Raw genomic sequence first — 24,900 nt, forward strand, 5'->3', positions numbered from 1 at the left:
CAGCGATGGGCTCCAGCGTTTTAAGATCAATTGTGAGGACTGCGCAGGACCGGGCATGGTTTTGCTTTGTCACACACAGGGTTGCTGAGCCGGGGCCCCTATAAACTCTCTTCGTAAAGGTAGGGTGGAGGAGGAAGAACACTTGATTTATTCCAACAGAAGTAGGATCTCGGCTATCACAGCATGGGAAGCGGTATACTATCAACTGATGCCAACATCAGGGCAAGGCAAGGTTACCCTTTTGTTTTTTTAATTCAAATACCTTGAGGCTTTTAGAGATTCCCTGGCTGGTTATGTTTCAGACTCATAAGGTCAGTGAATTCCTTTGGAAGTGCTAAGGAATGTTCTGGCTCGTCTGCCAGGGCTGGTTCATTTCTTACAGGCACTTTAGCAGCTGCCTGAGTGATGAGGGCCGGCTCTCCCTGCAGGTTCTCAGGCCCCAAGACAGAGCACAGGCCCGTGTCCAACATAACCTTTTATCCCGATGCACTGGGAAGACATCGATAGAAAGCCCAAGGAAGGATGCCACGGACTGAAGTAGCAGCTTACCACACTTGCCCCGCTCCCTGGGGGCCCCCTCCCGACTCTGTCCCTGGAATACAACCCCCCTTCAGCCGACCCACTCCAAACAAACCAGAGCTCAAACTTCAACTTGCTTTGAAGCCAAAGTGCAACCTGTCCCGGAGGCTCAAGTTATGCAACATCAGAAAGCGCTGGAAAAGGCAGGGCAGTGACTTAGCAGACACACGCGGCCGAGGCCAGGGGCTGGAGAGTCGTACACTTCTCACCTCAGACCTCATGAACAAGCCCAGAGTCCAGTCTGGTAGCCCAGTGATGAGTAGGGGGGAGCCAGATCATTTGAGTTTGGTCCCAGAACGGGATATGCTGTAAATAAAGTACGAGAAAAGATTCGCTTCCACCATCACCAACACACACGTGCGGCACTTTCTCAAAGGCCACATGGTCACACGTCTCTTAGCGGTCTGCTGCAGACAGGGGTTGGCTTCTGAACATACCTGGAAGGGGAAGACAGCCAGATCTGCTTGTTGGGGGTCTGCTTGTTGATCACATAGGTGCCGAGATCTCCGCCCAGTTTGATTGTTAAGACGCCGCTCTAGTTAACCAGGTGGAGAAAAGAAAAGAAAGTGGGCACTTAGTCATCTTCGCCTCACATTTTCTTAAGTCTCAACACTTCCCATATACACACAAGGACACGCTGTGGCCCGAGAAGGTCCTTCCTCTCGCGTGATAGCGCATAGGTGAGCCTGTAGGAGGAACACTGCCCTTGGAATCAGAACACGGCTCATCAGAGTAGAATTGCTATTTCACAGCTCTTGCTCTTCTTCCCAACGAGAGGAGGACCAGGCACTCCCTCGGAGTGTCGGCTCGGAGGAGGGGCTCACAGCTGGCACACGGGAGGATTCCAATCCTAACTGTCGACGTGGTTACTCGGCAGAACATACTGGAAAACCTTAAATCACACAGGCACCCCTCCTAGTAAGCTACCACATCGGCACACCTGAGGTCAAAGCATTGGAGATGATAAGCATAAGAGAAAAAGGGAAAAAGGCGGAGGGCGGGCAGAAGGACGCAATCTACCTGTCTAGGTTCCCAAATGGATTGGGCCTACCTCCCCGCTCCCACACCACTGACTTCAGAAAAAAATGACTCAGCACCATCCTGGCAATGAAAAACTTTTGTACCAATAGCCCACGGTCTAGGGTCCAGTGTAGCTCTCTGCTTTTGTACTTTACCCCACGGTCTGGGGTCCAGTGTAGCTCTCTGCTTGTGTACTTTACCCCACGGTCTGGGGTCCAGTGTAGCTCTCTGCTTTTGCAGCCCCTCTGGATCATTCCAGCTCTGTCCCCCAACCCTCCCACCATGGGGTAGTATTACCCACTTTGAGCAACACTGTTTAGAAGAACAATAAGTTGAGATTTGTTGACAGAAGCCAGACAATCCAGACCAGAAGGTTTTTAACTTCTGGATCCTTCTCACGCATCTTCCCGTCTGGTCTCAATGTTCCTCTTCGGCGCTCCTTCCCATTCCCACACCAAAAAACCAAACCCACTGCCATCGACTCCAACTCATGGCGACCCCTTGGTAAGGGTGTTGAGACTGTAAATCATTATGAAAGCAATGGCTTCCCCTTGCTTCTGCTAAGCAGCTGGTGGATTTGAACTGCCCACCTTGAGGTTAGCAGCCCAGCACCTCTCCACTACAGGAACTATGAATGCCCCCAAAGAGTATGCTCTCCTTTGGCCAATAAACACTCATTTACATTTGAAAACAGGCTTTCCATCAAGAAACTCTCCACTCCTGAGGCCTTGGGCTCGCTTCACAAAGTGCACGGCTTTAAAGAACAGCCACACAGTTAAGCTGCCTTCTATGACCTGCGGTCTCTGCAGTGGCCTTTAGCAGCCTGTCCAACCAGAGGGCTCTGAATGCGTGTTATAACACACACTTACAAATGTGCTGGCTATGTGCTATGGACTAGCCATGCCAACTCCTCGTGATCCGAGGTGACTGAGCACAACTGCCCCATGGGGGGTTTCTAGGCTTTAAACTTTATGAAGGAGCACTGGGAGGTAGCACAATGGTTAGCCCAGTTGCTGACTGAAAGGCTGTCCAACCCCATGGCTGGCTCCCCAGGAGGAGAGATGACACCCCATAGGGCAGTTCGACTCCATGCAGTCGGGTCACGAGGACTTGGAACGGACAAGACAGCACACAGCGTCCACAACACATTTCAGTTAGTAAGTTGCTATGGGTTATTTTAAACTTCACAATTTGGGAGTTTTCACAAAGTGTACCCCCACCCCCAGGATCTAACTCCAGAGTATGTGCATTGCTCTATGAAGAAACCCACACCCATTAGCGGTCAGTCACTTGTCATTTCCTCCTCACATCGAGTTTGACAGCTTAGTTTTTCATGATACCAGATACCAGGCACAGAGAAGCATCCCACAATTGTTTCGAACTTGACCTATTCATAGCTTCTAAATGCCTTCATTGAGAGGAGAAGTAAAAGGACAGAAGACCTGTCTCATCCCTGACTGGCTGGGGGCACATCACACCAAGCCCGCCTGAGTCCTCGTGACAGTAACTATCCTGCCAAGGACAGAGACTGAGGGCAGGGGTTAAGGGCCTAGCAGCTCCTGGGGGTGCAAATTGCTGACAAGCTCAGTTGCTGACAGATTGGAGGTTCAAGTCCACGCAGAGGTGCCTCAGAAGTAAGACCTGCCAATCTACTTCTAAAAAAGCCAGTCAAAAATTCTGACTCCAACAGTTAAAACCTTGTCGGTTGATTCTCCCGTCTGATGCATGCTGGCCCTGATCTGGTTTTCAACATTTTCTGTAGTTTTGTTTTGTTGTGGTTTTTTCACATCAGGGTGTGTCTCAGAGGTGCTAGGTCATTGGAGGTCGCCCTCAGGAAGCCGTGTGATATGTTTCCCTGTCTTTCAGTATATGAACCCCAGGATGGATGAATCTATGTGGGTGGCAAATAAGAGTTTTGGGGAATGCGGGGGTTAGCGATTGTGGGGTGGGGAGGGGGAAATGGTGTCAAGGAGTCCAGGGAGAAAAAGAATGTTTGGAAACTGGGGTAAAAATCTCACAATTCTGCATGAAATGATACATTATCTATGTATTGCATATTAACTCCTAATTAATAATAATATTTTAAAAAGCCAGCGAATGCCAATCCTATGGGACATTCTAACTCGACAACTCTGAAGAACTATAAAGAGAAGAGCCAGGGAGGCCCAGACCTCCCACAAGAGAGGAAATGAGAAATCAGAGCATAAACAGAGTAACTCAGGGAACGCTGAAAAGAGAAAAATAGTAGAATCAATAAAACCTGAATCTGTTTTTTTGAAAAGATCCACAAAATTGGCACATCTTTAGCCAAAGTGGCAAAGAAAGATGCAAAGAATGTTTGCATTTATAAATAAAGTGAGAGTGAGGACATTAACACTGACCCGACTGAAGCGATAATTAGGACAGAATACTATGAACAACTATACAGCAAAGAACTGAAAAATCTAAACTAAATGAACAAATTCTTAGCAGTACACAACTTACCCAAGCTGACTCAAGAGAAAATAGAAATTCTCAACGACATGTCCTGCGGAAAGACCAGCCACTAGAAAAGGACATCATAGTTGGCAGGGGAATGAGCTGTATTGGCATGGAAGTGGCAATGGAATCAAGGTTACCAATGGTCGTGAAGCTGGGGCGGGACGCAGCTGCGCCCCACTGTATGACACAGTGATGAAATCAGTGATGAAAATCCTCCCAACAAAGCAAAGATCTGCATCAGAATCCCTCTCCGTGGAATTCTACCAAACACTCAGAGATGAACTCACACCAATGCTATTTAAACTCTCGGAAGAGACAGAAAGAAGGAATACTCTGTACATTTTTAATTTTGGGTGGGGGGCGTTTTTACCTTTGCTTTTTTTAAATAGTCATTTATGGGGGCTCTTACAGATATCCTTTTCTTACAACTATTAGAACAATCCATAAATCCATAATATCAAACAAACGTGTACATGTTGCTATCGTCATTTTCAAAACATTGTCTTCCTAGATGAGTCCTTATTCTCAGCTCCTCTTTTTTTCCTGACCTCCCCACCCTCCTACCCTCAGAAACTCTTAATAAATTATATCTATATATGTATATATTTCCCCCCTAGTTCATTCTATGAAGCAAACATAACCCGATACCCAAACCAAACAAAATCACTGAAAGAAAAGTGCAGGTCATTATCTCTTATGAACATAAATGTAAAAAGTCTCAACAAAGTAACAGCAAACAAAATTCAATCATACAATGAGCCATGAAGCCTGTGGGATTTATACCAACAGTGGTTCAACATTAAAAAAACTATCGATAGAACAAAGAAAAGGAACTGCATGATCACCTCCACAGGTGTAGAAAAATCCAGCACCTTTTTTTGGTAATTAGAATAGAAGGGAAATTCCTCCGAATGACTCAGGTTAAACTTAGTGAGGAAAGGTTAGCGTTCACTAGTTCTCCTTGGAATCAGGAACAAGATAATGGTGCCCACCTTGCCACTTCAATTCAATGCTGTAGTAAAAGCCAGAGCAAGAAGAAGAAATTTAAAAAGTACCCAGATTAGAGAAGAGGAGAGAGCCAGCAGAGGAATTTAGCAAAGCCCCAGGAGCTTCCGTATTCCACATTCAGAAATCTGGAAGGGAAATCGTTCCGGTAACAACAGCATCAAACAAGACAAAACCAAGACCCAGCATCTAAGAGAATAAAATTCCAAGGAACAAATCAAACTAGGGCCACGAAGGTCTCTACAGTGAAAGAAGTGTACGGCACAGCTGAAAGCGATGAAAGAAGACTTACATAAAAGGAAAGATGTTCCATGTTAATGGATGGGAAGACTTAACATTGTTGACATGTCAATACTACACAAAGCAATTCTATCAATGCAACACACTCCCAATCAAAATTCCATCAGCCTTGTTTACAGATATAAGAAACCATCCCTCAATTTTACATGGGAGATAGCAAGAGGCGCGAGTAGCTAAAGTGACACTGAAAGAAAGGAGAAGAGGAGGGGGCGGTTCACATGTGCTGACTTTAAACACACTACATGGTGTTAATAATCAAAACAGTCCGGCATTGCTCTAACAATAGATATATAAACCAGTGAAATACAAAGGAGATTCCAGAAATAAACCCACACATCTGTGGTCAATCCATTTTTTAACAAAGCATTTAGTCTATTCCGTAGGGAAAGAACAGTCTCTTCAATACATGGTGGTAGAAAATTTGGATTTCCACATGCAGAAAATGAAACAGGAAAACACACTTTAAGAGGATTAAGGACCAAAATGTGCATACTAACACCATGAAATTTTTAGATGAACAAACAGAGGCGATGCAGTCAGTCCCAGCTTTCGACAGTGGATCACCTAATAAAATAACAAAAGCCCAAACTGTAAAAGACAAAATAAAAGGGACTTGTTAAAAACGCTTAACTTTGGTTAATCAAAAGACTTTACACAAACAGGGAAGTGATAAGCTATAAACTGGGAGAATATTTTCAGGAACCATAGAGCTGACAAAAAGCTAATGAGAGTTGTATGAGCCCCTAATAAATTGTTTTTTAAAAAAGAAGCTAATAACAAAACCCCAAAAATGATGTAAAGCTTCTGATAACGACCAAGACAAATTGTGGTTGTCATTAGGTGCCATCGAGTCAGTGCAGACTTAGCGCTTCTGTGCATAACAGAAGGGAACACGGCCCAGTCCGTCCTGCAGCATCCTTTGCCCGAGACCACTGTTGCAGCCCGGGACATCCACCTCACTGAGCGCCTTCTCTTTGTCACTGCCCCTCCACGTTGCCAACCACGAGGTCCTTCTCCAGCGACAGGCCTTTCCTGACAGCATGTCCACAGTGTGTAAGACCAAGTCTCACCCTCCTGGCCCCTAAGGAGCACTCCGCCCATACTTCTCCCAAGACAGACTGGTTTGTCCTTTTGGCCCTCCGCACCGGGTTTCAAATGCATCGATTCTTCTTCAGTCTTCCTTATTCAACGTCTAACTTTCACACGCACAGGAGGAAATGGGAAATACCGTGGCGTGGGCCAGGCCCGCTTTATTCCTCAGAGTAACATCCTTGCTTTTCAACACTCTAAAGAGGTCTTGGGCAGCAGACTTCCCTAATGCAACGCACCTTTTGATCTCTGGGCTGCTGTTACTGATTGTGGGTCCAAGCAGGATGAGGGACCTGATCCAAAAACAGACGAGGGGCTTCAACAGACTTTTCATCAAGGAGGACGTCCCAATGGCCCCCAAACAAATGAAGACATGCTCGCCATCGTTTGCATCACAGAGATGGAAATCAAAGCCACAGGCGAGACCCTGTCACACCTGCTAGGATGGGTACCATCACTTGTCTGTCAATCTGTCCTACCATGGGAGCTTGTGCGTTGCTGTGCTGCTGAAAGCTATGTCGCTGGCATTTCAAATACCAGCAGATTCAGTCAAAGTGACCGACCATGTTTCAGCCAAGCCTGCAGGCTAGGAACAGACTACAAAGAAAGAGGACCCAAACTTGCTAGCTGAGAGTGAGGAGGACTTGAAGCCCTTGCTGACAAAGACCAAGAACGCAGCCTTCAAGATGGATTGCAACTCAAGATAAAGAAAACAAACAAACAACAAACAAGTGGACCGATAGGCAGCATCACGCTTGGCAGAGAAAAGATCGATCGAAGTTGGTAAGGATGTCGTCTCGCTTGCATCCACACTCAATGCTCACAGAAGCCGTAGTCAAGAGTTCAAAGACACATTGCACGGGGTCACTCTGCTGCACAAGCCCTCTTGAGAAGTTGTCAAAAGCAAGGAGGTTGCTTTGAGGGGTAAGGTGCACCTGATGCAGGCCAAGGCATGTTCAAAGGCCTCATGTGGGTGTGAGAGCCGGTCATGGAATCAAGAAGACTAAAGAAGTGATGCATTTGAATTATGATACTGCGGAAGAATCCAGAAAGCACCTGGACTGCCAACAGGACACACAGAAGTACAGCCTTAAAAGACAAGGATGGTGAGACTTCGGCTCCCGTCCTCCGGACATTTAAGGAGGGACTAGTCTCTGGGAAAGAAGTGGCGCGGGGGGGGGGGGGGGGAGGGATGAGGAAGGAAGGGAAGGGAACACAGCAGCTGCACCCCGGGGTTCAAACAAATGGTGAGGCCGGCGCCGGGCTGGACAGCGCTTTGTTCTGTTGTGCCCATGGCAGTCACGATGCTGAGCAGACGCCGGCGCACCACACACTGGATGACAGCACAGGCCACACCACTGCTCGAGTCTCCCCTGCCCGGGAAGGGAGAGGAACAAACATATCCAAGGTGTATCTGGATGACTGGGAGACAAAGCCCAGCTAACAGAACCTGGCCTTGCGGCTGTAAAGTGCTCCCAGGTGTTTCTTTTTAGACATAAAACATGAGTGCCAGCATAGGGGAGTCCCTAGCAGGTGGTGAGTCAGCGTTCCAAAGGACGTAAGCAACTCGATGGCAGAGCGTTTGGTTTCCTGGCTTTTGGGGTAGGAAGAGGAGACTGATAACGTCTCTAACCTTTCAGCACCACAGGATGGTCGGGTCGGCAGGTCAACTGCAGCTGTTCTCAAGTTCTCTGCCTCTGGGATGTCGGCAGAGGCCCTTTCAAAGCTCTGCCCCCAATTTAATCATCTGTGAAGCTGAGTGATGACTATATGGTGCTTGTGATGAGAAAAAAATAAGTCTGGGGGAACTGTGGACTAGGCCCTGGGCTGCTAACTGCAAGGTTGGCAGTGCAAATCCTCCTCTCGCTCCGAGGGAGAGAGGTAAGGCCGGCCGCTCCTGTGGAGACTGACAGCCCAAGAAGCCTCATATCATATAGGGCCTTTATCGATGAAGTGGGCTTGGAGTTTCTGGGGGGCATGATACAACATAAATGAGATTAGTTTAATATACTGAGTTAACAGAAGAACTGAAACTGTAAATGTGAAAGTAGCTGCTTGGTAGCATAGTGGGTTATGCACTGGACTCCTAAACTTGAGATGGCGGTTCGAACCTACCAGTTGCCAAAAGGAAGAAAGATGGGGCTTCCTACCCCCGTAAAGATTTCCAACCTTGGAACCCCCAGGGGCAGTGCTCTCCTGCCCTACGTGGTGGCCACGAGTTAGAACTGACTCGATGGCAGTGTCCCTTTGGGGGATGGGACTCAAACATTCTCCATGGAGGACATTTTGGCCCAGTTTGTGTAAAACACAAAAGCACGTTTGCATAAAGAGCGTGAATAAGTCAGAATTCGACATATGTTGAAATCACGGTCTTCCTCACTCGATGCCATTTCCTAGTATGAATTAATCGCTGTCGGGAGGATTAACTGCTGCAAGTGATTTTCTTCCACTGGCAAAAAGGTTGTTCTAAAACTCGGGGACAAGGAATAACAAGTGATCCCAAATTGGTGGTGAGGTGGGTGTGGGAGGCCTGGTAGGGCATGATCAAGGGTAATGTAACCAAGAGGAATTGCTGAAACCCTGGTAGGGATGGAGCATGACAGTGGGACATGAGGAAAGTCAAGGGAAATAGAGGAAAGAGCTCAGAGGCAAAGGACATTTATAGAGGTCTAGATAAAGACATGTACATATGCAAATATATTCGTATATGAGGATGGGAAAATAGATCTATGTCCCTATATTTATAGGTTTAGTATTAAGGTGGCAGAAGGATACTGGGCCTCCACTCAAAGTACTCCCTCAATTCTTCTATTAAATTCGCACCTCCCAACACAGCCGCTGAAGACAAAGTGGGTGAATAAGCAAATGTGTTGAAGAGCGCTGATGATTCCGGCTATCAAAAGATATAGCGTCTGGGGTCTTAAAGGCTTGAAGATAAACAAACGGCCATCTAGCTCAGAAGCAACAAAGCCAACATGGAAGAACACGCCAGCCTGTGTGATCACAAGGTTCTGAAGGGATCAGTTATCAGGCATCAACGAACAAAAAAATCTTATCATTGGGTGCACACCTCCATGATATGATTGCTGAGGACAAACGGGTGCATAAGCAAATGTGGAGAAGGAAGCTGATGGTGTCTGGCTATCAAAAGAAAGTGTCTGGGGTCTTAAAGGCTTGAAGGTAAACAAGAAGCCATCTAGCTCAGAAGCAACAAAACCCACATAGAAGAAGCACACCAGCCTGTGTGATCACAAGGTGTCAAAGGGAGCAGGTATAAGGCATCACCAGAACAAAAAAATCTTACCATAGTGAATGAAGGGGGAAGTGCAGAGTGGAGACCCAAAGCCCATTTGTCGGCCACTGGAGATCCCCTTGTAGAGGGGTCTAGGGGAGGAGATGAGTCAGTCAGGGTGCAATGTAGCACTGATGAAGAATATAGCTTTCCTCTAGTTCCTAAATGCTTCCTCCGCCGCTCCCACCCCCCCACCCCCCGCCACACTATCATGATCTGAATTCTACCTTGCAATTCTGGCTAGACCAGAGGTTGTACACTGGTGCAGATAGGAGCTGGAGGCACAGGGAATCCAGGGTGGATGATACCTTCAGGACCAGGGGTATGTGTGGTGATACTGGAAGGGTAGAGGGAGAGTGGGTTGGAAAGAGGGAACTGATTACAAGGATCTACATGTGACCTCCTCCCTGGGGGACGGACAACAGAAAAGTGAGTGAAGGGAGACGTCGGACAGGCAAGATATGACAAAATAATGATTTATAAATTATCAAGGGTTCATGAGGGAGTGGGGAGCGGGGAGGGAGGGGAAAAAGAGAGGATCTGATGCCAAGGGCTTAAGTGGAGAGCAAATGCTTTGAAAATGATGAAGGCAATAAATGTACAGATGTGCTTTACACAATTGATGCATGTATGGATTGTGATAAGAGTTGTATGAGCCCCTAATAAAACATTTTAAAAAAACGGTTGTTCTAAAGCAGAGTTCTCAACCTGGGGGTGGAACCACCCTTTCACAGGGGTTGCCCAATTCATAACAGTAGCAAAATGACAGTGAAAAAGGAAAAAGTAGCAACGCAAATAATTTTATGGTTGGGGGGGTCACCACAACATGAGGGACTGTATGAAAGGGTCGCAGCATGAGGAAGGTCCAGAACTCCTGTTCTAAAGCCTAAATCCCACGGTGAGCACTTGCTAACTCGTGCCTGCCACCTGGTGGCCAGTGGATAAAACTAGCATTCAGGACCGATAAAACCCTCAGGGGCAACAGTGGGAGTAGCGATTTCATGAGGGTAGTGGGAGAGGCGGGGCAGAGAAAGGGGGAACTCATCACAAGGTAGGATATATACATATATATATATATCCTAGCCCCCAGGGGGACAAATAACAGAAATGTGGGTGAAGGGAGACAACAGACAGTGTAAGACATGAAATAACAGCAATAATACATAACTGATCAAGGATTCATGAGGCTGGGTGCGGGGAGAGGAGCAGATACCAAGGGGAAAATAAAACAAAACAAAAACGAGCATTCCCTTGGCTTCCAGGAGCCCCACAGGGCTGGTTTTCTCCCCTGCTCGGGCTCTCACCTGGCGCACAGCCCAGGACAACTCACGGAAACCACGCGCAGGTGGAACCAGCAATGCACCATCAGATCCAGGGAGCCTGTCAAGAACATGCTTCCTGTGACTCTGCCCCCCTCCAGCCCCACAGGGTCTGCAAGCCGAGTAACGGTCGGTGTTAACCGACTTCGGCTCAGAAAGGAGAGGCGGTGGTGGTGCTCAGGGTTAGGTGCCAGGCTGCCAACCACAGGCTCAGCAGTTCAAACCCACCAAATGTTCCTCAGGAGAAAGACGAGGTTGTCTGCTGCTGTAAAGGTTCCCTATATGGGGAAGATGTGAATCAGAATCAACTGGATGGAGGTGGGTTTATTTGGGGGATGGGGCTCAAGAACTCCCAGTCTCGTCCTGTCTGTGTTCCCTCTACCTGTCTGAGGAGAGGCATTTTGTTAGACAAACTGATGCCCAGGTCTCTGTCTAGCTCACATGCATATTGATGAAGCTTCACCGCTGACTGCCATTCGTTTCCAAGACACTAAATCTTTGCAGGAGTAAATGCCCTCATCTTTCCTCCTGGAGCCAGCTGGCAGGCTCAAACTACTGACCTTGTGGTTAGCAGTCTAACCTGTAACTAACTCTGCCATCAGGACTCCCTTGGTGAAACTTGAGAATCGATCATTTTAACCAGAAATGAGGTTCAAAGAAGTGGAAAGGGTGCACAAGGTCACAAAGTTCGGCTGGAACTTGAACCCATAATCTCATGCTTAACTCTGCTGGAGGGGAATTCTTATATTCTGTCAAAAACTAAAACAGACAAACAAAATGCCCAACCCACTGCTGTGGAGTCGGTCCCAACTGATAGTGACCTTATCCTACAGGACGGAGGAGAACTGCTCCCGGGGCTCCTGAGGCTGCGGTCTTTATGGAAGCGGGCTGCCTCGCCTTGCTCCCGAGGGGTGGCTGGTGGCTTCCCACCACGGACCTCTGTCAGCAGCCCAATACACAGCCCGCAGTGCCACCAGGACACCTTTTAACACATTTGCTTTAATGAGCTAAGGGGCTTGAGGAGGGAGAAGAAGAAGTAAAATAAGCCAAGAGGTACCCCAAACGAGACGTCATAGTCCTCCAAGGTGTAGGGTGTGTCTGCAAGGTCTTCAAAAAACTCTGCCAAGGAGCCCAGCGTTTCCTCAGCCAGTCTCTCATACGCGGTCTCGTCCAAGGAGCTGCAGGGGGAGAGAGTGAAAAAATAAATAAATAAGTACACAATTTACCAATATCAAATGTACACATTTGGGTTTGTTTTGTTTTTATTTTAAAGAAAGGAGGAAAGCAACCGATCTAATATGTCACCATTGGACTCACAGTGACTGCAGGTGACAGGGCAGGCAGGCCCACAGACCGCCAGGTCTTTCCACTGAGGAGCCACAAGGTGGACTCACACGCCAGCCTTTCAGGTAGCAGACAAGTGCTTCCTATCGTCCCACCTGGGCTCCTTGGCTACCACATGCAGAGTAAAACTGCAAGGAGCATGAAGGGGTCACAGAGAGAGGTCAGCTGGTCTTCCCAAGTAGGCCGCCCCACCTTCGGAGGCGATTGGGCTTCTCCGTCTGTTCTGTGTTCTCTTGGGATTTGGTCTTTTTAATACCATACCAATGGAGCACCTCCTAGTTTTCCTTCACTATGTCTTAGGGGCTGTTCGATGCGTGCATATGCACTTTAAAAGATTACTGTTAAATATGTTGTGTGTGTGTGTGTGTGTGTACACTGATGCAGACATAAACAACACAGCATCTGCCAGTTCAGCTTGGAGCACACACCATCTTCATGGGATCTGACTCGCCCGGTCCCCTCCAGCTGCGCATGCACATTGTTTCCACAGCTTCTGTTATTAAAATTTGTGTCAGGGAAACCACAAAGCAGGAGGGGAAAAAACTGCATTACTTGGATCTGACCAAAGACTCGTATCCGGGCTCCATGAAGAACTCCTACAAACCTGTAAGAAAACCCCAGAGAAAAATGAGCGAGATGCTGAAGCAGGTTTCACAGAGAAGCATCCAGATGGCCGATACACCTAGCAAAAGCTGCTCCACTGGGACTCTTCTGGAAAACGCAAATGGAAAATCCCAGTGTGAGACCCCCGAAAACCCAAACCCCACTCGCTGACGTTGAGGCGAGGCCACAGTCGAGGCTCGCTGCTCAGTGGGTGGCCCCGACGTCCTCCGGGCTCTCTGAGACCCCACCAGAATGGGGAAAATGAAGAGGGCAGGAAGCATGAGGGGTGAGCCCAGAAGTGAAACAACCAGAGCTGCCAGCCACACTCACTTTGGAACACCACTGGGCCGTATCCTGGGAAGCTGAAAATCACACCCCCTCGGAGGGGAAGGCCAAAGGGCATACACGTACAGAGGGGCAGACACAGTTGCCCCCAAGGCCAGCACTCGATGCTCACGGCAAAAACCTGCAAGCCTCAAGGGCAAGCTTCCCAAGTGCCCACGGGTAATGCAACAGATAGGCGGGCGGCGGTGTGTCCGTCCACGTGCAGGGCTAAGTCAAGGAACTATTGCTGCACCGTCAGGAGAGAAGCCTTTCCTACACAAAGACAGCACAACGTGAAGCTGTCGTTTCTCCACCTCACCGCCACCCAGGTCCAAGCACTTCAGACGGGGTCCTTCCAGCTCTCTCACACTTCCCCGAAGAATCGGACGCATCACGGTGGCAGCTACAGCCTCCTCAAGAGACTCGAATCACGCTCCTCCGCAATGTTCTTTGAGTTTCGGGAACAAGAAGCAGTCCGAGGGAGGGGCATCATGGATGTAGGATGGCTTGGGCACGACTTCCCATCCCAATCCTCATAGGGCGGCCCAAGCTACTCTCTCAGACTGAGCAGCTGCATGGTCGTGAAGGAAAACCTTCCTTGGCCTAACTTTCCCGGCCTTTTTTCTAGAATCTTCCCACCTCAGCCAGTAAACAACATCCTGATAAACAGAGGGAAAAGATGGCAGGTGTTAAGGGTGTCATTTTACTTAGATTCACAATCAACACCCACAGAAGCAGCAGCCAGGAAGTGAAATGATGGATTACACTGGGCAAATCTGCTGCAAAAGATCTCTTTAAAGTGTTACAAAGCAAAAGACATCTCACTGAAGACTGAGGTGCGCCTCACCTAAGCCATGGTATTCTCAATCACCACCTATGCGCATAAAAGATGAACAATGAAGAAGACTGAAGAAGCACTGTGTGTTGACAAGGAATAATACATATATCCCGGGCTGTCAACAAATCTGCCTGAGATGTACAGCCAGAAGATTCTTTAGGAGGGAGGATGGCAAGACTTCCTTTCACAGTTCACATGCTTTGGATGTGTCATCAGAAAGGACCAGTCCATGGAAAAGGGTATCATCCTCGGCAGAGAATGGGCAAAATAGAGGAAGATCCTTAACAAGGTGAAATGACACAGTAGCTGCAACAATGGGCACCCACTGACGACAAGGATACACAGTGAGGTCCCGTGTAGCAACACTAGACTCTAACCTTACACACTGAGGTAGTTAGTTTATTGTGCCAACCTGGCCGAAGAAACACATGGGGTTACTTGAAGGGCAGAGGGATAAATGGCTCAGTGAGCCTCGCCTTTCCAGTTCTCGGGTCTCTTGCTTTCTGATGGTCAGATCAGGATGTGGCTGCCTTAGCCAGTTCCCTGCTTCAGCTGGCAAGGCTCACGTCCTGCAAGACATGCCCAAGGAGAAGCCACATGGACCTACCCCAATGCAGCCCTGGGTGCTGGAGCAGCCGTGTAGAGACCCCTGCCTGTGCTGAGATGCTTACACATTCACTGACTCGGCTTTCCTCCTGCAGTCGGCATCATTGTGTGTGTTTTGTGAGAAGGAGGAGGACTTTGTGGATTGGTGTCGGACATATGGGTTAATGTTGGACTTGTGGGCTTGGGCAGCCCTGGGTTGGGATGTTTCCTTGATGCGCACTTACTCTTTATATAAAACTCTCTCTTACACATGAGTTTCTGTGGATTTGTTTCTCTAAAGTACCCAGTCTAACACACACACATAACAGTGACTGAAGGAGGCCACATGGGAACATATTTATACTTAATTATACAGTTTAAATAAAAATGGACAAAACAGATCTGCATGGTTCGAAATCGGGATGGTAGTTACTCTGGGGCTGAGCGGGCTAGTGACTTCAAGTGACGGGGGTAGCTTATAGGGACTCGACAAGATCCCATTTCTGAAGCTGGCTGCTGGCTACACGGTGAGATCCAGTTTTAGAAACGGCATCCAGCTGCACACGAATGACTTAGGAGGCACTTCTATATGTCTACTATTTTTCAATTAAAAAAACAAACAACCTGCTACAAATCCACAAAGACAGAAAGTGCATCAGCAGTTGACAGGGACTGGGGAGGTGGGGCAATGAGGAGCGGCTTGGTAGCAATGAGTTGCTAACAGCAAGGTGGGCAGCTCAAACCTACCAGCTGTGTCTAGGGACAAAAATGAGGTTGTCTGCTCCTGCAAAGATTTACAACCGTGGATCCTAGGGGATCACTACCGTTGGAATCTACTCCATGGCCGTGGGTTTGAGGAGGCGGATAGGTATGAGTTTTTGGAAGGGGCAATGAGAATGTTCTGGACCTGGGAAGCGGTGCTGGTCGCACATACTGACATCTGCCAGTTTGCTGTACACTGTTGGTGTTGGCGACTTGCATGTTGCACTGATACTCCAAGCTATACCACCGGTATTTCAAATATGGTCGACAGCTTCCATCGGGTTTCCAGAAGACAGATGTGGAAGAAAGGCCTGGAAATCTACATCAATGTCGTGCTGGGAGAAGACCACTCTAGGTTGGAAGGCAGAAAATGCACAGTGGCTGCCGCAGTGAACTTGAGCACAGCCATGATCGGAAGACCACGCTAGGCAATGGGTCTCTGGACTTGAGGTTACCATGGGTAAGAGCCAGCTCCAAGACACAGCAAAGACCCTGGGGGATGGAGAGCCACAAATCAAGGGATCCTGGGTCCCAACAACATCTCAGCTTAGACACCTGCCTGGAGGTAGCTCAAACTTAACAAAAAAAACCCCAAATACTCACTGCCATCGAGTCCATTCTGACGCACTACACCCCTAGAGGGCAGGGGAGAAGTGCCCCTGTGGGTTCTAAGCCTGTAAATCAACATCTTTACAGCAACAAAAAGTCTCATCTTTCTTCCTCAGAGTGGCTGGTGGGTTTGAACTGCTGACCTGTGGTCAGCAGCTTAACTCGTGACTCACTATGCCTCCAGGGCAACTTAGTGAGAAATAAATTTCTATCTTCCTTCAGCTACTACCTATTGGTTCCATTTGTTGCAGTGCTTAGTGTAACGCAGCCTAACACAGAAATCACTGGAAAGGGGGCCACTAAAGCAAAGCCGCCAACAATTCTCGCTCAGGAGGCACTGGCTTAGACCCCGTGCCGCAGGGCCAGGGGCACAGATAGACAGGGCGGGAGTCCATGAGGCTCATGAGACCGGTGAGCAGCGGCAAAAAACAACGCACCGCCATCGAGCCAACTCCAACTGGAGGCACCCCGTAAACCCGTTTGCAGCGACGACTCGGAAGGCCAGCGGTATGGCTACTGAGGCAGCCACTCCAGGGAGACTTGCAGTGGCACAAGCCTGGTTCGGTGACTGTAGGACAATGGGGATGCAGGAGGGAATGGGCGAGTGCACAAGGAGATGGAAATGAAACGGAGGAAGTGATGGAAGAGGTCGAGTGAAGGCACGAGCTTTCTGAGCAACAAGAAAAGCAACTGCCCCCATGTCCATTCTGACTCATAACCACCAACCAGATGTGTCCGAGGAAAGACCGCTCGAGAGGGTTTGCAAGGGCTGTTCTTTGGGGGCGTAGATTGCCAGGCCTTGCTTCTGACCCGCCTTGGTGTGGATCCAAATCTCCACCTTTGGGTTAGCAACCAAGTGTTTAACTACTTGTACCGCCGGGGGACTCCCTAAACACAGGCCACACGTTACGCCAACCTTTGATGCAAAAACCAGGCTAAAGATGGACAGCAGAAGTCCAAAATCCATTTATAGCATCCACACATAGATTAAGGCTCTGGTGAGTCCCCTCTGAGCAGAGACCGGGATGTGACCAACCTTGCTCTCAAGCAGAGTCGCTGGAAAGAGGATTGTCGCAGATACGGTCAGGTTCACGTGTAACCCCGTATCTTTGGATCTCCCTTCTGACCCATTTAAATCTGTTCTGGTGTTTAATATTGTCTACTTTCTTTCCAAAAGAGGTTTTTCTCTGTTTTACTTTGCTATTGTTGTTAATTTGTTGTATGTTTTCCTGTATGTGGCATCCAGGAGAGGTAATCTATAAAGATAGTAATGGGATTCATGGTTTCTGGGGGACATATCGGAGGGGTTGGGGATAAAAGGGGAGGCTAATAACCATGGATACAAGACAATGTTCTCCAATAGATTGAGGCGCTGATTGTACACCTCTTCTTGACATGACTGAGCTATTGAATTGTATTATATAGACATTGTATGCCAATAAAATGATTTTTATAAAGAAATCAGGTTAAGGATATTGCTGGCCCTTCATCTCATCGTTTCAGACGACCTCAAAGTACCGGCCTGTGTTGAAAGAGTGGGCGCAGGGGACAAGGGTGCAGAGAAACAAAAGTAGCCTGAGGCTCGCACCCAGGAAAGAAGTTTGGATTGTGATAACTGTCTCGTGGGAATGGCCGGGAATAAGTATGCTTTTGAGGGGATCCTACTTTTCAAATGAAAATATGCCTGGCCTAAAATAGCCTTCAGACCAATGGTTCTCAAGCTGTGGGTCACGACCCCTTTGGGGGGGGGGTCAAACGACCCTTTCACAGGGGTCACCCGATTCATCACAGTAGCAAAATGACCGTGATGAAGTAGCAACAAAAATAATGTTATGGTTGGGGGTCACCACCACATGAGGAACAGTTTGAAAGGGTCACGGCATGAGGAAGGTTGAGAAGCCAATACTCAGACCCCAAACTGTTATCAGCAGGGAGCAGGAAGGTAGGAAAGCAGTTCACCTCCCAAGAGGGCACCCTTTGCACGCTCCTCCTCTGTGAGCAGAACCAGGGTTTTGTGGGCACAGCACCTGCCCTCCAGGGGAGAGGCCTTCCCAGAACCTCCTGCAGAATTCCATCGCTACAGGGACCAAGGCCTGTTTCTCTCTGGGTGGGAGTTACTGCTACAGTCATCCTGCTCCTCTCTACCACTCTGTGTGTGTGTGTGTGTGTGTGTGTGTGTGTGTGTGTTTCGGACACAAGAAGCCATGACTTGAGTTGATGGACCGGGGGTGTCAGGATCACAGTCTCTGGGGATCCCAGGCTCAATTGGCATAACATAGTTCACCATGTCCAACATTCTACTTTGATGACTAGTGACTAGGGTCTTAAAAGCTCACGAGCAGCCATCTACGGTGCAAATGTTGGTCTGTCCCTGCCCACGGAAAGAAAAGTGATGAGAATTCATGGTACACGAGATCGATCAGTCCACTGGGCTGACGGGCAGCGCGACCATCAGTCTTCACATCCCTGAGACCAGCGGAACTAGCCTGAGCCCAGTGACCGCGCCCAAGAGCTGCGACAAGGATCACATTAAGGGTTCTGGGAAGAGTGGGGGCAAAATATAGAACACAACGCGAAATCTTAAGAGACCAGGCTTACTGCTCAGAGAAACACTGGTAGAACCCGAGACCATGACCCGTAGACATCCGTCAGCTCTGGAACGGAACTCACCCCCGGGTGGGAATAATCAACCAATGGGGGCAGCATTTACCCCAGGACACAGTTCCCAGGTCTGGGAAAGGGGGGCTGGAGACGGGAAACACAGGGAAGAAACCGGGTAAGTGACGGCGCATTGAGGGGCTGCCGTGGGTGAACTGAAACCAAATGTGGATAAATCTTCACTCAATTCCTAATAAAATGTTAAAAAAGGGTGGTGGGGCAACAGCAGCCGTTCTTAGGCCGGATCGAAGGGACTCTGAGGCCCATGCAGTGATTCTACGGACTGATTCCCTGGTGAGAGAGAGAGAATGAGAGAAGAGGTGGGAGGAAGAGATCGCTGACAGGGAAAGGGTTTTTATCTTACCTCGGATCACCCAAAGTTCCCATTTTTCTCAGATTCACCAACTGGACGTTTTGCTTTTTGGCATTCAGAATCTGGCGGAGGCAGGAGAGGCTCACACTCTAAAAACCAAAATTTCAGAAGACTGTTATGACTTTCCAGGACATGGCAAACCATCACTGCACGGTTACATATAGTCATGGTTTCTGAAGGACCTTCCTTAGGAATCATTTCCCACTGTAACTGTATTACGCTCGATTCTCCTGGACTCCATGTAAGCCTGTTCTGTACAATACAGTCACCAAAAGGAACTGCACCCAATGTGCCCCCACCACACTGAGGCAACACAACAACAAGGGGAGCAGAGCAAGGAAGTCCCCAGGGATACCAAAAATAGACTCTGGGGCCATGGTGTGGCACTCCATCAGACTCTACCAGAAAACACTCCTAAAGGTCAACACACAGACCTTGAACTATTTACAGGCTTTTCTTTTTTGTGTCATTGGTTTGTTGTTGTTGTTTTGTTGTTGTTTTTTTTGTTGCTTTATTTTGCTCTGTCTTTTTTGTGCATATTATTATCTCTGCAGGTCAATCTAGATAAGATAAGCAGGATAAATAATCTAGAGGAGAAAACAACAGGACCAAGGATTCCAGGCAGACATGGGAGAGGGGGAGGAGGGAGCAAGGTAGTGGTGTTAACAAACCAGGAACAAGGGAACAACAAGTGATCCAGAATCAGAGTAAGAGGCCTGGTAGGGCTTGACCAAGGGCAATGTAACCGAGAGGAATTACTGAAACCCAAATGAAGACTGAGCATGATAATGGGACAAGAGGAAAGTAAAAGAAAATATAGGAAAGAACTCGGAGGCAAAGGGTACTTACAGAAGTCTAAATATAGGCATTTACATATGTAAATATATTTATGTATGATAGGGAAATAGATCAATGTGCATATATTTATAGGTTAAGTATTAAGGTAGCAGATGGACATTGGGCCTCTACTCAAGTACTCCCTCAATGCAAGAACACTTTGCTCTATTAAACTGGCATTTCATGATGCTCACCTTCCCGACAAGATCACTGAAGACAAAGTGAGTGCATAAGCAAATGTGGTGAAGAAAGCTGATGGTGTCCGGCTATGCTATATCAAAAGATATACCATCTGGCATCTTAAAGGCTTGAAGCTAAACAAGCAGCTATCTAGCTGAGAAGCAACAAAGCCCTCAAGGAAGAAGCACGCCAGCCTGTGATCACAGGGTGTCAGTGGGATCAGGTATCAGGCATCAAAGAACAAAAAATCATATCATTGTAAATGAGGGGAGTGCAGAGTGGAGACCCAAAGCCCATCTGTAGGCAACCGGACATTTTCTTACAGAAGGGTTGCGGGGAGGAGACAAGCCAGTCAGGATGCAGTATAGCAACGATGAAACATACAACTTTCCTCTAGTTCTTGAATTCTTCCCCACCACCACCCCCACTATCATGATCCCAATTCTACCTTACAAATCTGGCTAGACCAGAGGATGTACACTGGTACAGATAAGAGTTGGAAACACAGGGAATCCAGGACAGATAAACCCCTCAGGACCAATAATGAGAGTAGCAATACCAGGAGGGTAAGAGAAGGGGGGGGGCAGAAGGGGTAACCGATCACAAGGATCTACATATAACTCAATCCCTGGGGTACGACCAACAGAAAAGTGGGTGAAGGGAGATGTAGGACAGTATAAAACATGACAAAATAATAATTTTTAAATTATCAAGGGTTCATGAGGGAGGGGGGTGGGAAGGGAGGGGGGAAAATGAGAAGCTGATACCAAGGGTTCAAGTAGAAAGAAAATGTTTAGAGAATAATGATGGCAATAAATGTACTTGACACAAAAGATGTATGTATGGATTGTAATAAGAGTTGTATGCTGGGGGAGTGCAGCAGAACAGCAAGGGAATGGAGCGGCGAGGTCCCCAGGGAATGCTGAAAGTGGACTTTGGGGCCAGGGCGTGGTGCCCCAACAGACTGGACTGGAAAACGCTCCTCCTAAAGGCCAACAAACAATCCTTGAACTAACTACAAGCTTTTCTTTCTTGGAAAAAAAAAAAAAGTTGTATGAGGCCCCAATTAAAAAAAAAAAAGTTGTACAAGCCCCCATTAAATGATTTTTTAAAAAAAAGGTTCTAGGGTAGTGGTTCTCAACCTTCCTAATGCCGCGACCCTTTCATAGTTAGTTCTTCATGTTGTGGTGACCCCCCAACTATAAAATTATTTTCATTGCTACTTCATCCCTGTCATTTTGCTACTGTTATGAATCAGGCAACCCCTGTGAAAGGGTCGTTAGACACCCAAAGGGGTCGTGGCCCACAGGTTGAGAACCGCTGCTCTAGGGGATCTCTCCAGCCAATCAAAGTAGCCACAAAAAAAAAAAAAAAGTCTGCTCACACTTAAACATTGTGGAGGAAATGGAGAAATAACTCACTGTCATCGAGTCAATCCTCACTCACAGCAACAGGGTGGAGCTGCCCTGGTGGGTTTCTGAGACCGCAGCTCTTTACAGGAGTGGAAAGCCTCGTCGTTCTTCCTCAGAGCAGCTGGTGGTTTCAAACTGCAGGCCTTGGGGTCAGCAGCCCAACGCCTAACCCACTGCACCACCAGGGCTCCTTATGGGGAGGTGGTCCTAGTTACATAGTGTTGGTGGGATTGCAATGTGCTAACTTAGCAAAAACATAGCATGAATCATACTTGTCCACAAGAGGTGTCCTAGGGGCATCGTGGTTACACACTGGCCTGCTAACCGCAAGGTCAGCAGTTCGAAACCAGGAGCTGCTCCTGAAGAGAAAGGAAGGGCTTTCTACTTCTGTAAAGAGTTATGTTAGGTAGCTAGAAACAGGGACATGGGTGTTCCTCTCCATGCCTGGAGGCTCCCCTCCACAGGAGGTTGGACCCCATAAATGGCATGCGCCAATTCAAGACAGAGCCAGGTAGGCGGTACACCTGGGTGGCCCAAACTAGGCCAGGTGGGCTTAATTCAGACAATGAGGTCAACCAATACCTTTGACTACGCCTCCCAGCCGCAGGCCCCAAATATCAGGACCTTGAGAACGCCCAGCCCTTTGGCCAATCTATATATATATATACAGTAGCCACGAGTCATGTGTAACTATTTAAATTTATTTAAATAATATTTTAAAATCCTACTAGTGGGAGTGATGCCCCAGGGGGATGATGAATAATGTTCTCCAACATAAAATGACAATGACCCTCTAAGGTGAACCAGAGATGTATATAAATCACAGCTGCCTGAATAGATTTTGACCTTGCCTTCATTCTAGCCCCAATCTAAGCACAATTAGCTCTTACAACACAGCTCTGCTGGGTGTCCAACCTCACGAGAAGAGATCACTGAAGATAGGGGCACAATAACAAAGCGTGGTGAAGAAACTAGATGGTGCCTGGCTTTCAGAAAGAATAGCGCCTGGAGTCTTAAAGGCTTGTCTTCAAACAAGCCGTCATCTAAACGAGGAGTCAACTGAGTCCACATGGAAGAAGCATACCAGCCTGTGTGATCCAAGAACTACAAATAGCATATCTAAATCCAAAAAGGGGAGTGCATCAGAGCGTAAATTGGGATCACCTGGTTTGCAGAAGGCTGTGGCTCACAGTGGAAACCCAAATCCAAGTGCAGGATCCACACAGGGATTCAGCCTATCACAGTTGGGGGCTGTGAACAGCCTGTGATCAGACAGCGCACAGTGTAGGCAGTTATGGCAGATGTAGTTAGGTCAAAAATGAGCACCCTATCATTTGCTCTCCCTGATGATCCACGTCAATGTTTTCTAGTTTTTCTGCTTTCTTTTTCGGTTGAGGTTTTTATCTGTTTGTTACTGTTGTTAGTTATTTTGGGTTCATCTGTGTGGGTTTACTATTTTTTGGGATATGAAATCCAGGATAGGTAACTCTATAGACAGTAACTGGATTAATAGTTCCTTGGGGGTGTGGCAGAGAAGGTTGGGGGAAATGTGGAGCTAATAACGAAGTACACAAGAATGAAGACAATGTTCTGAAATGGATTGTGGCAATGACCCTACAAGTCTTCCTGATGAGACTGAACTACTGAATTATATGATATGTGAATTATATGCCAATAAATGTTGGGGGGGGAAAAACACAAAAAAAACCCTACTGCCACTTAATCAATTCTGACTTATAGCAGCCCTCTAGGACAGCACAGAACTGCTCCATAGGGTTTCTGAGACTGTCAGCCTTCACAGAACGTCACCCTCCTCTTTCCCCCAATGGCTCTTTGTCATTTTTCTCCTGTGAAGTCTTCCTCAACTCACTGTCAATCTTTGGGATTCCCGTCTTGAAAAAACAGAGTGAGTTACTTCTTTGTATCCTCGAGGGGAAAATGGGGAAACCAACTTTCAGTGTTGCAGACTTTTAACACGTGCATCCCATTTAATCTTCACAGCTCCAGAAAATGGGTGTTACCCGCTAATCTTCTCTCCACAGAAACGGAACTCGGCCTCAGAGAAGTTCCAGGGATACACCCAGGCCATTTGCTGAGCAAATGATGGAAAACCACTTCATTCATAAAAGCCAAGGCTTGAAAATATGGCACTAATATGCCCAAAGCCCAAACCAGTTGCCATTGAAGTTGATTCTGACTCACGGGAGCGCAGCGCGTGTCCGAGAATTGTTCCACAGGTCATGGTGTTGCCGTCTCTTCACATGCAGGAGAGAGTTGCACAGAGTGTAAAGAAGACCCCAGAGGAACGGAGCCTTCATGCTAGCGAAGACCATGAAAAGTATGTGTTCTTTGGTTTCCCAGAAGAATGGACAAATTTTGGAGAAAGTACAGCCAGAATGCTCCAGAGGAAGAGGATGGCAAGACTTCATTTCACACACTTTGGGCGCCTATCAGCAAGCGGACTCAGTTTCCACAGAAGGACACCCATTGCCATTCAGTTGACTGTAACACACTCAACACTCACTGCCATCAGGTCCATGCTGACTCACAGGGAGCCTCTAGAGCAGGGTGGAACTGGCCCTCTGAATTTCCCAGGGAGCCAAAGTGCCTCATCTTTCTCCAGAGGAGCAGCTGGTACCATCGAGGCTCCTAGCAACCCTACCATGCACAAAATTGCTCTTTAAGGTCGCTGAGACTGTTGAACTTTATGGGAACCAACAGCCTCTTATCTCAACCTAAGAGCTGCTGCTAGGTTTGAACCACTAACCTTGCAGTTTGCAGCCCAATGCTTAACACACTGCATCACCAGGGTTCTGATAGCCAAGTCTTTCTTCCAAGAGACCTTTATTCTAAGCAACAGGGTGAATCCCAACTTGTCAACCTTTGGGTTAGGCTAAGGTGACCAGACGTCCTGCTTTTGGTGATTTTACCCACACCCTGCGATGTTTTTTAAAAGTCTCGATTTTTGGAAAGAATGCACGACAAGCGAGGGTATAAGGTTTTCGGCTGCCATGTGGCTATTTCGCCAGGACATGAGTTTTGTCAATGGTGTCCGCGGGTGTCCCGCTTTACCACTGTTAAAATCGTTCGGCTCAACTCAAGGGCCATTGGGTAGTGTCCTCACCCGATAGGACAGGGTAGCGCTGCCTCTGTGGGTTTCCAAGACGGTAACTCTTTATGGGAATAGAAAGCCTCGCCTTTCACCGGCGGTCTGGCTTAGCAGTTCATGCCACATGCCTGCCCTGGCTCCATATACACTATATGTTGTGGTGTGCCTTCAAGCACAATTC

General features: G+C 47.8%; 1 protein-coding gene across 1 annotated transcript in view; it reads right to left on the reverse strand.

Annotated features, from left to right (window-relative positions):
• FXN (frataxin) overlaps positions 1-24,900 on the reverse strand; it is a 30,594-nt gene that overhangs the window by 4,279 nt on the left and 1,415 nt on the right. The window contains exons 2-4 of the mRNA XM_075559077.1: positions 19,173-19,270; positions 12,143-12,263; positions 1,017-1,114 (exon numbers count right to left, since the gene is read on the reverse strand). Of these exons, the coding sequence (XP_075415192.1) occupies positions 1,017-1,114; positions 12,143-12,263; positions 19,173-19,270 (317 nt within the window). The remainder of the gene's footprint in view (positions 1-1,016; positions 1,115-12,142; positions 12,264-19,172; positions 19,271-24,900) is intronic.

This window comes from Tenrec ecaudatus, chromosome 10, assembly GCF_050624435.1.
Source record: "Tenrec ecaudatus isolate mTenEca1 chromosome 10, mTenEca1.hap1, whole genome shotgun sequence".
NCBI classification, from domain to species: domain Eukaryota; kingdom Metazoa; phylum Chordata; class Mammalia; order Afrosoricida; family Tenrecidae; genus Tenrec; species Tenrec ecaudatus.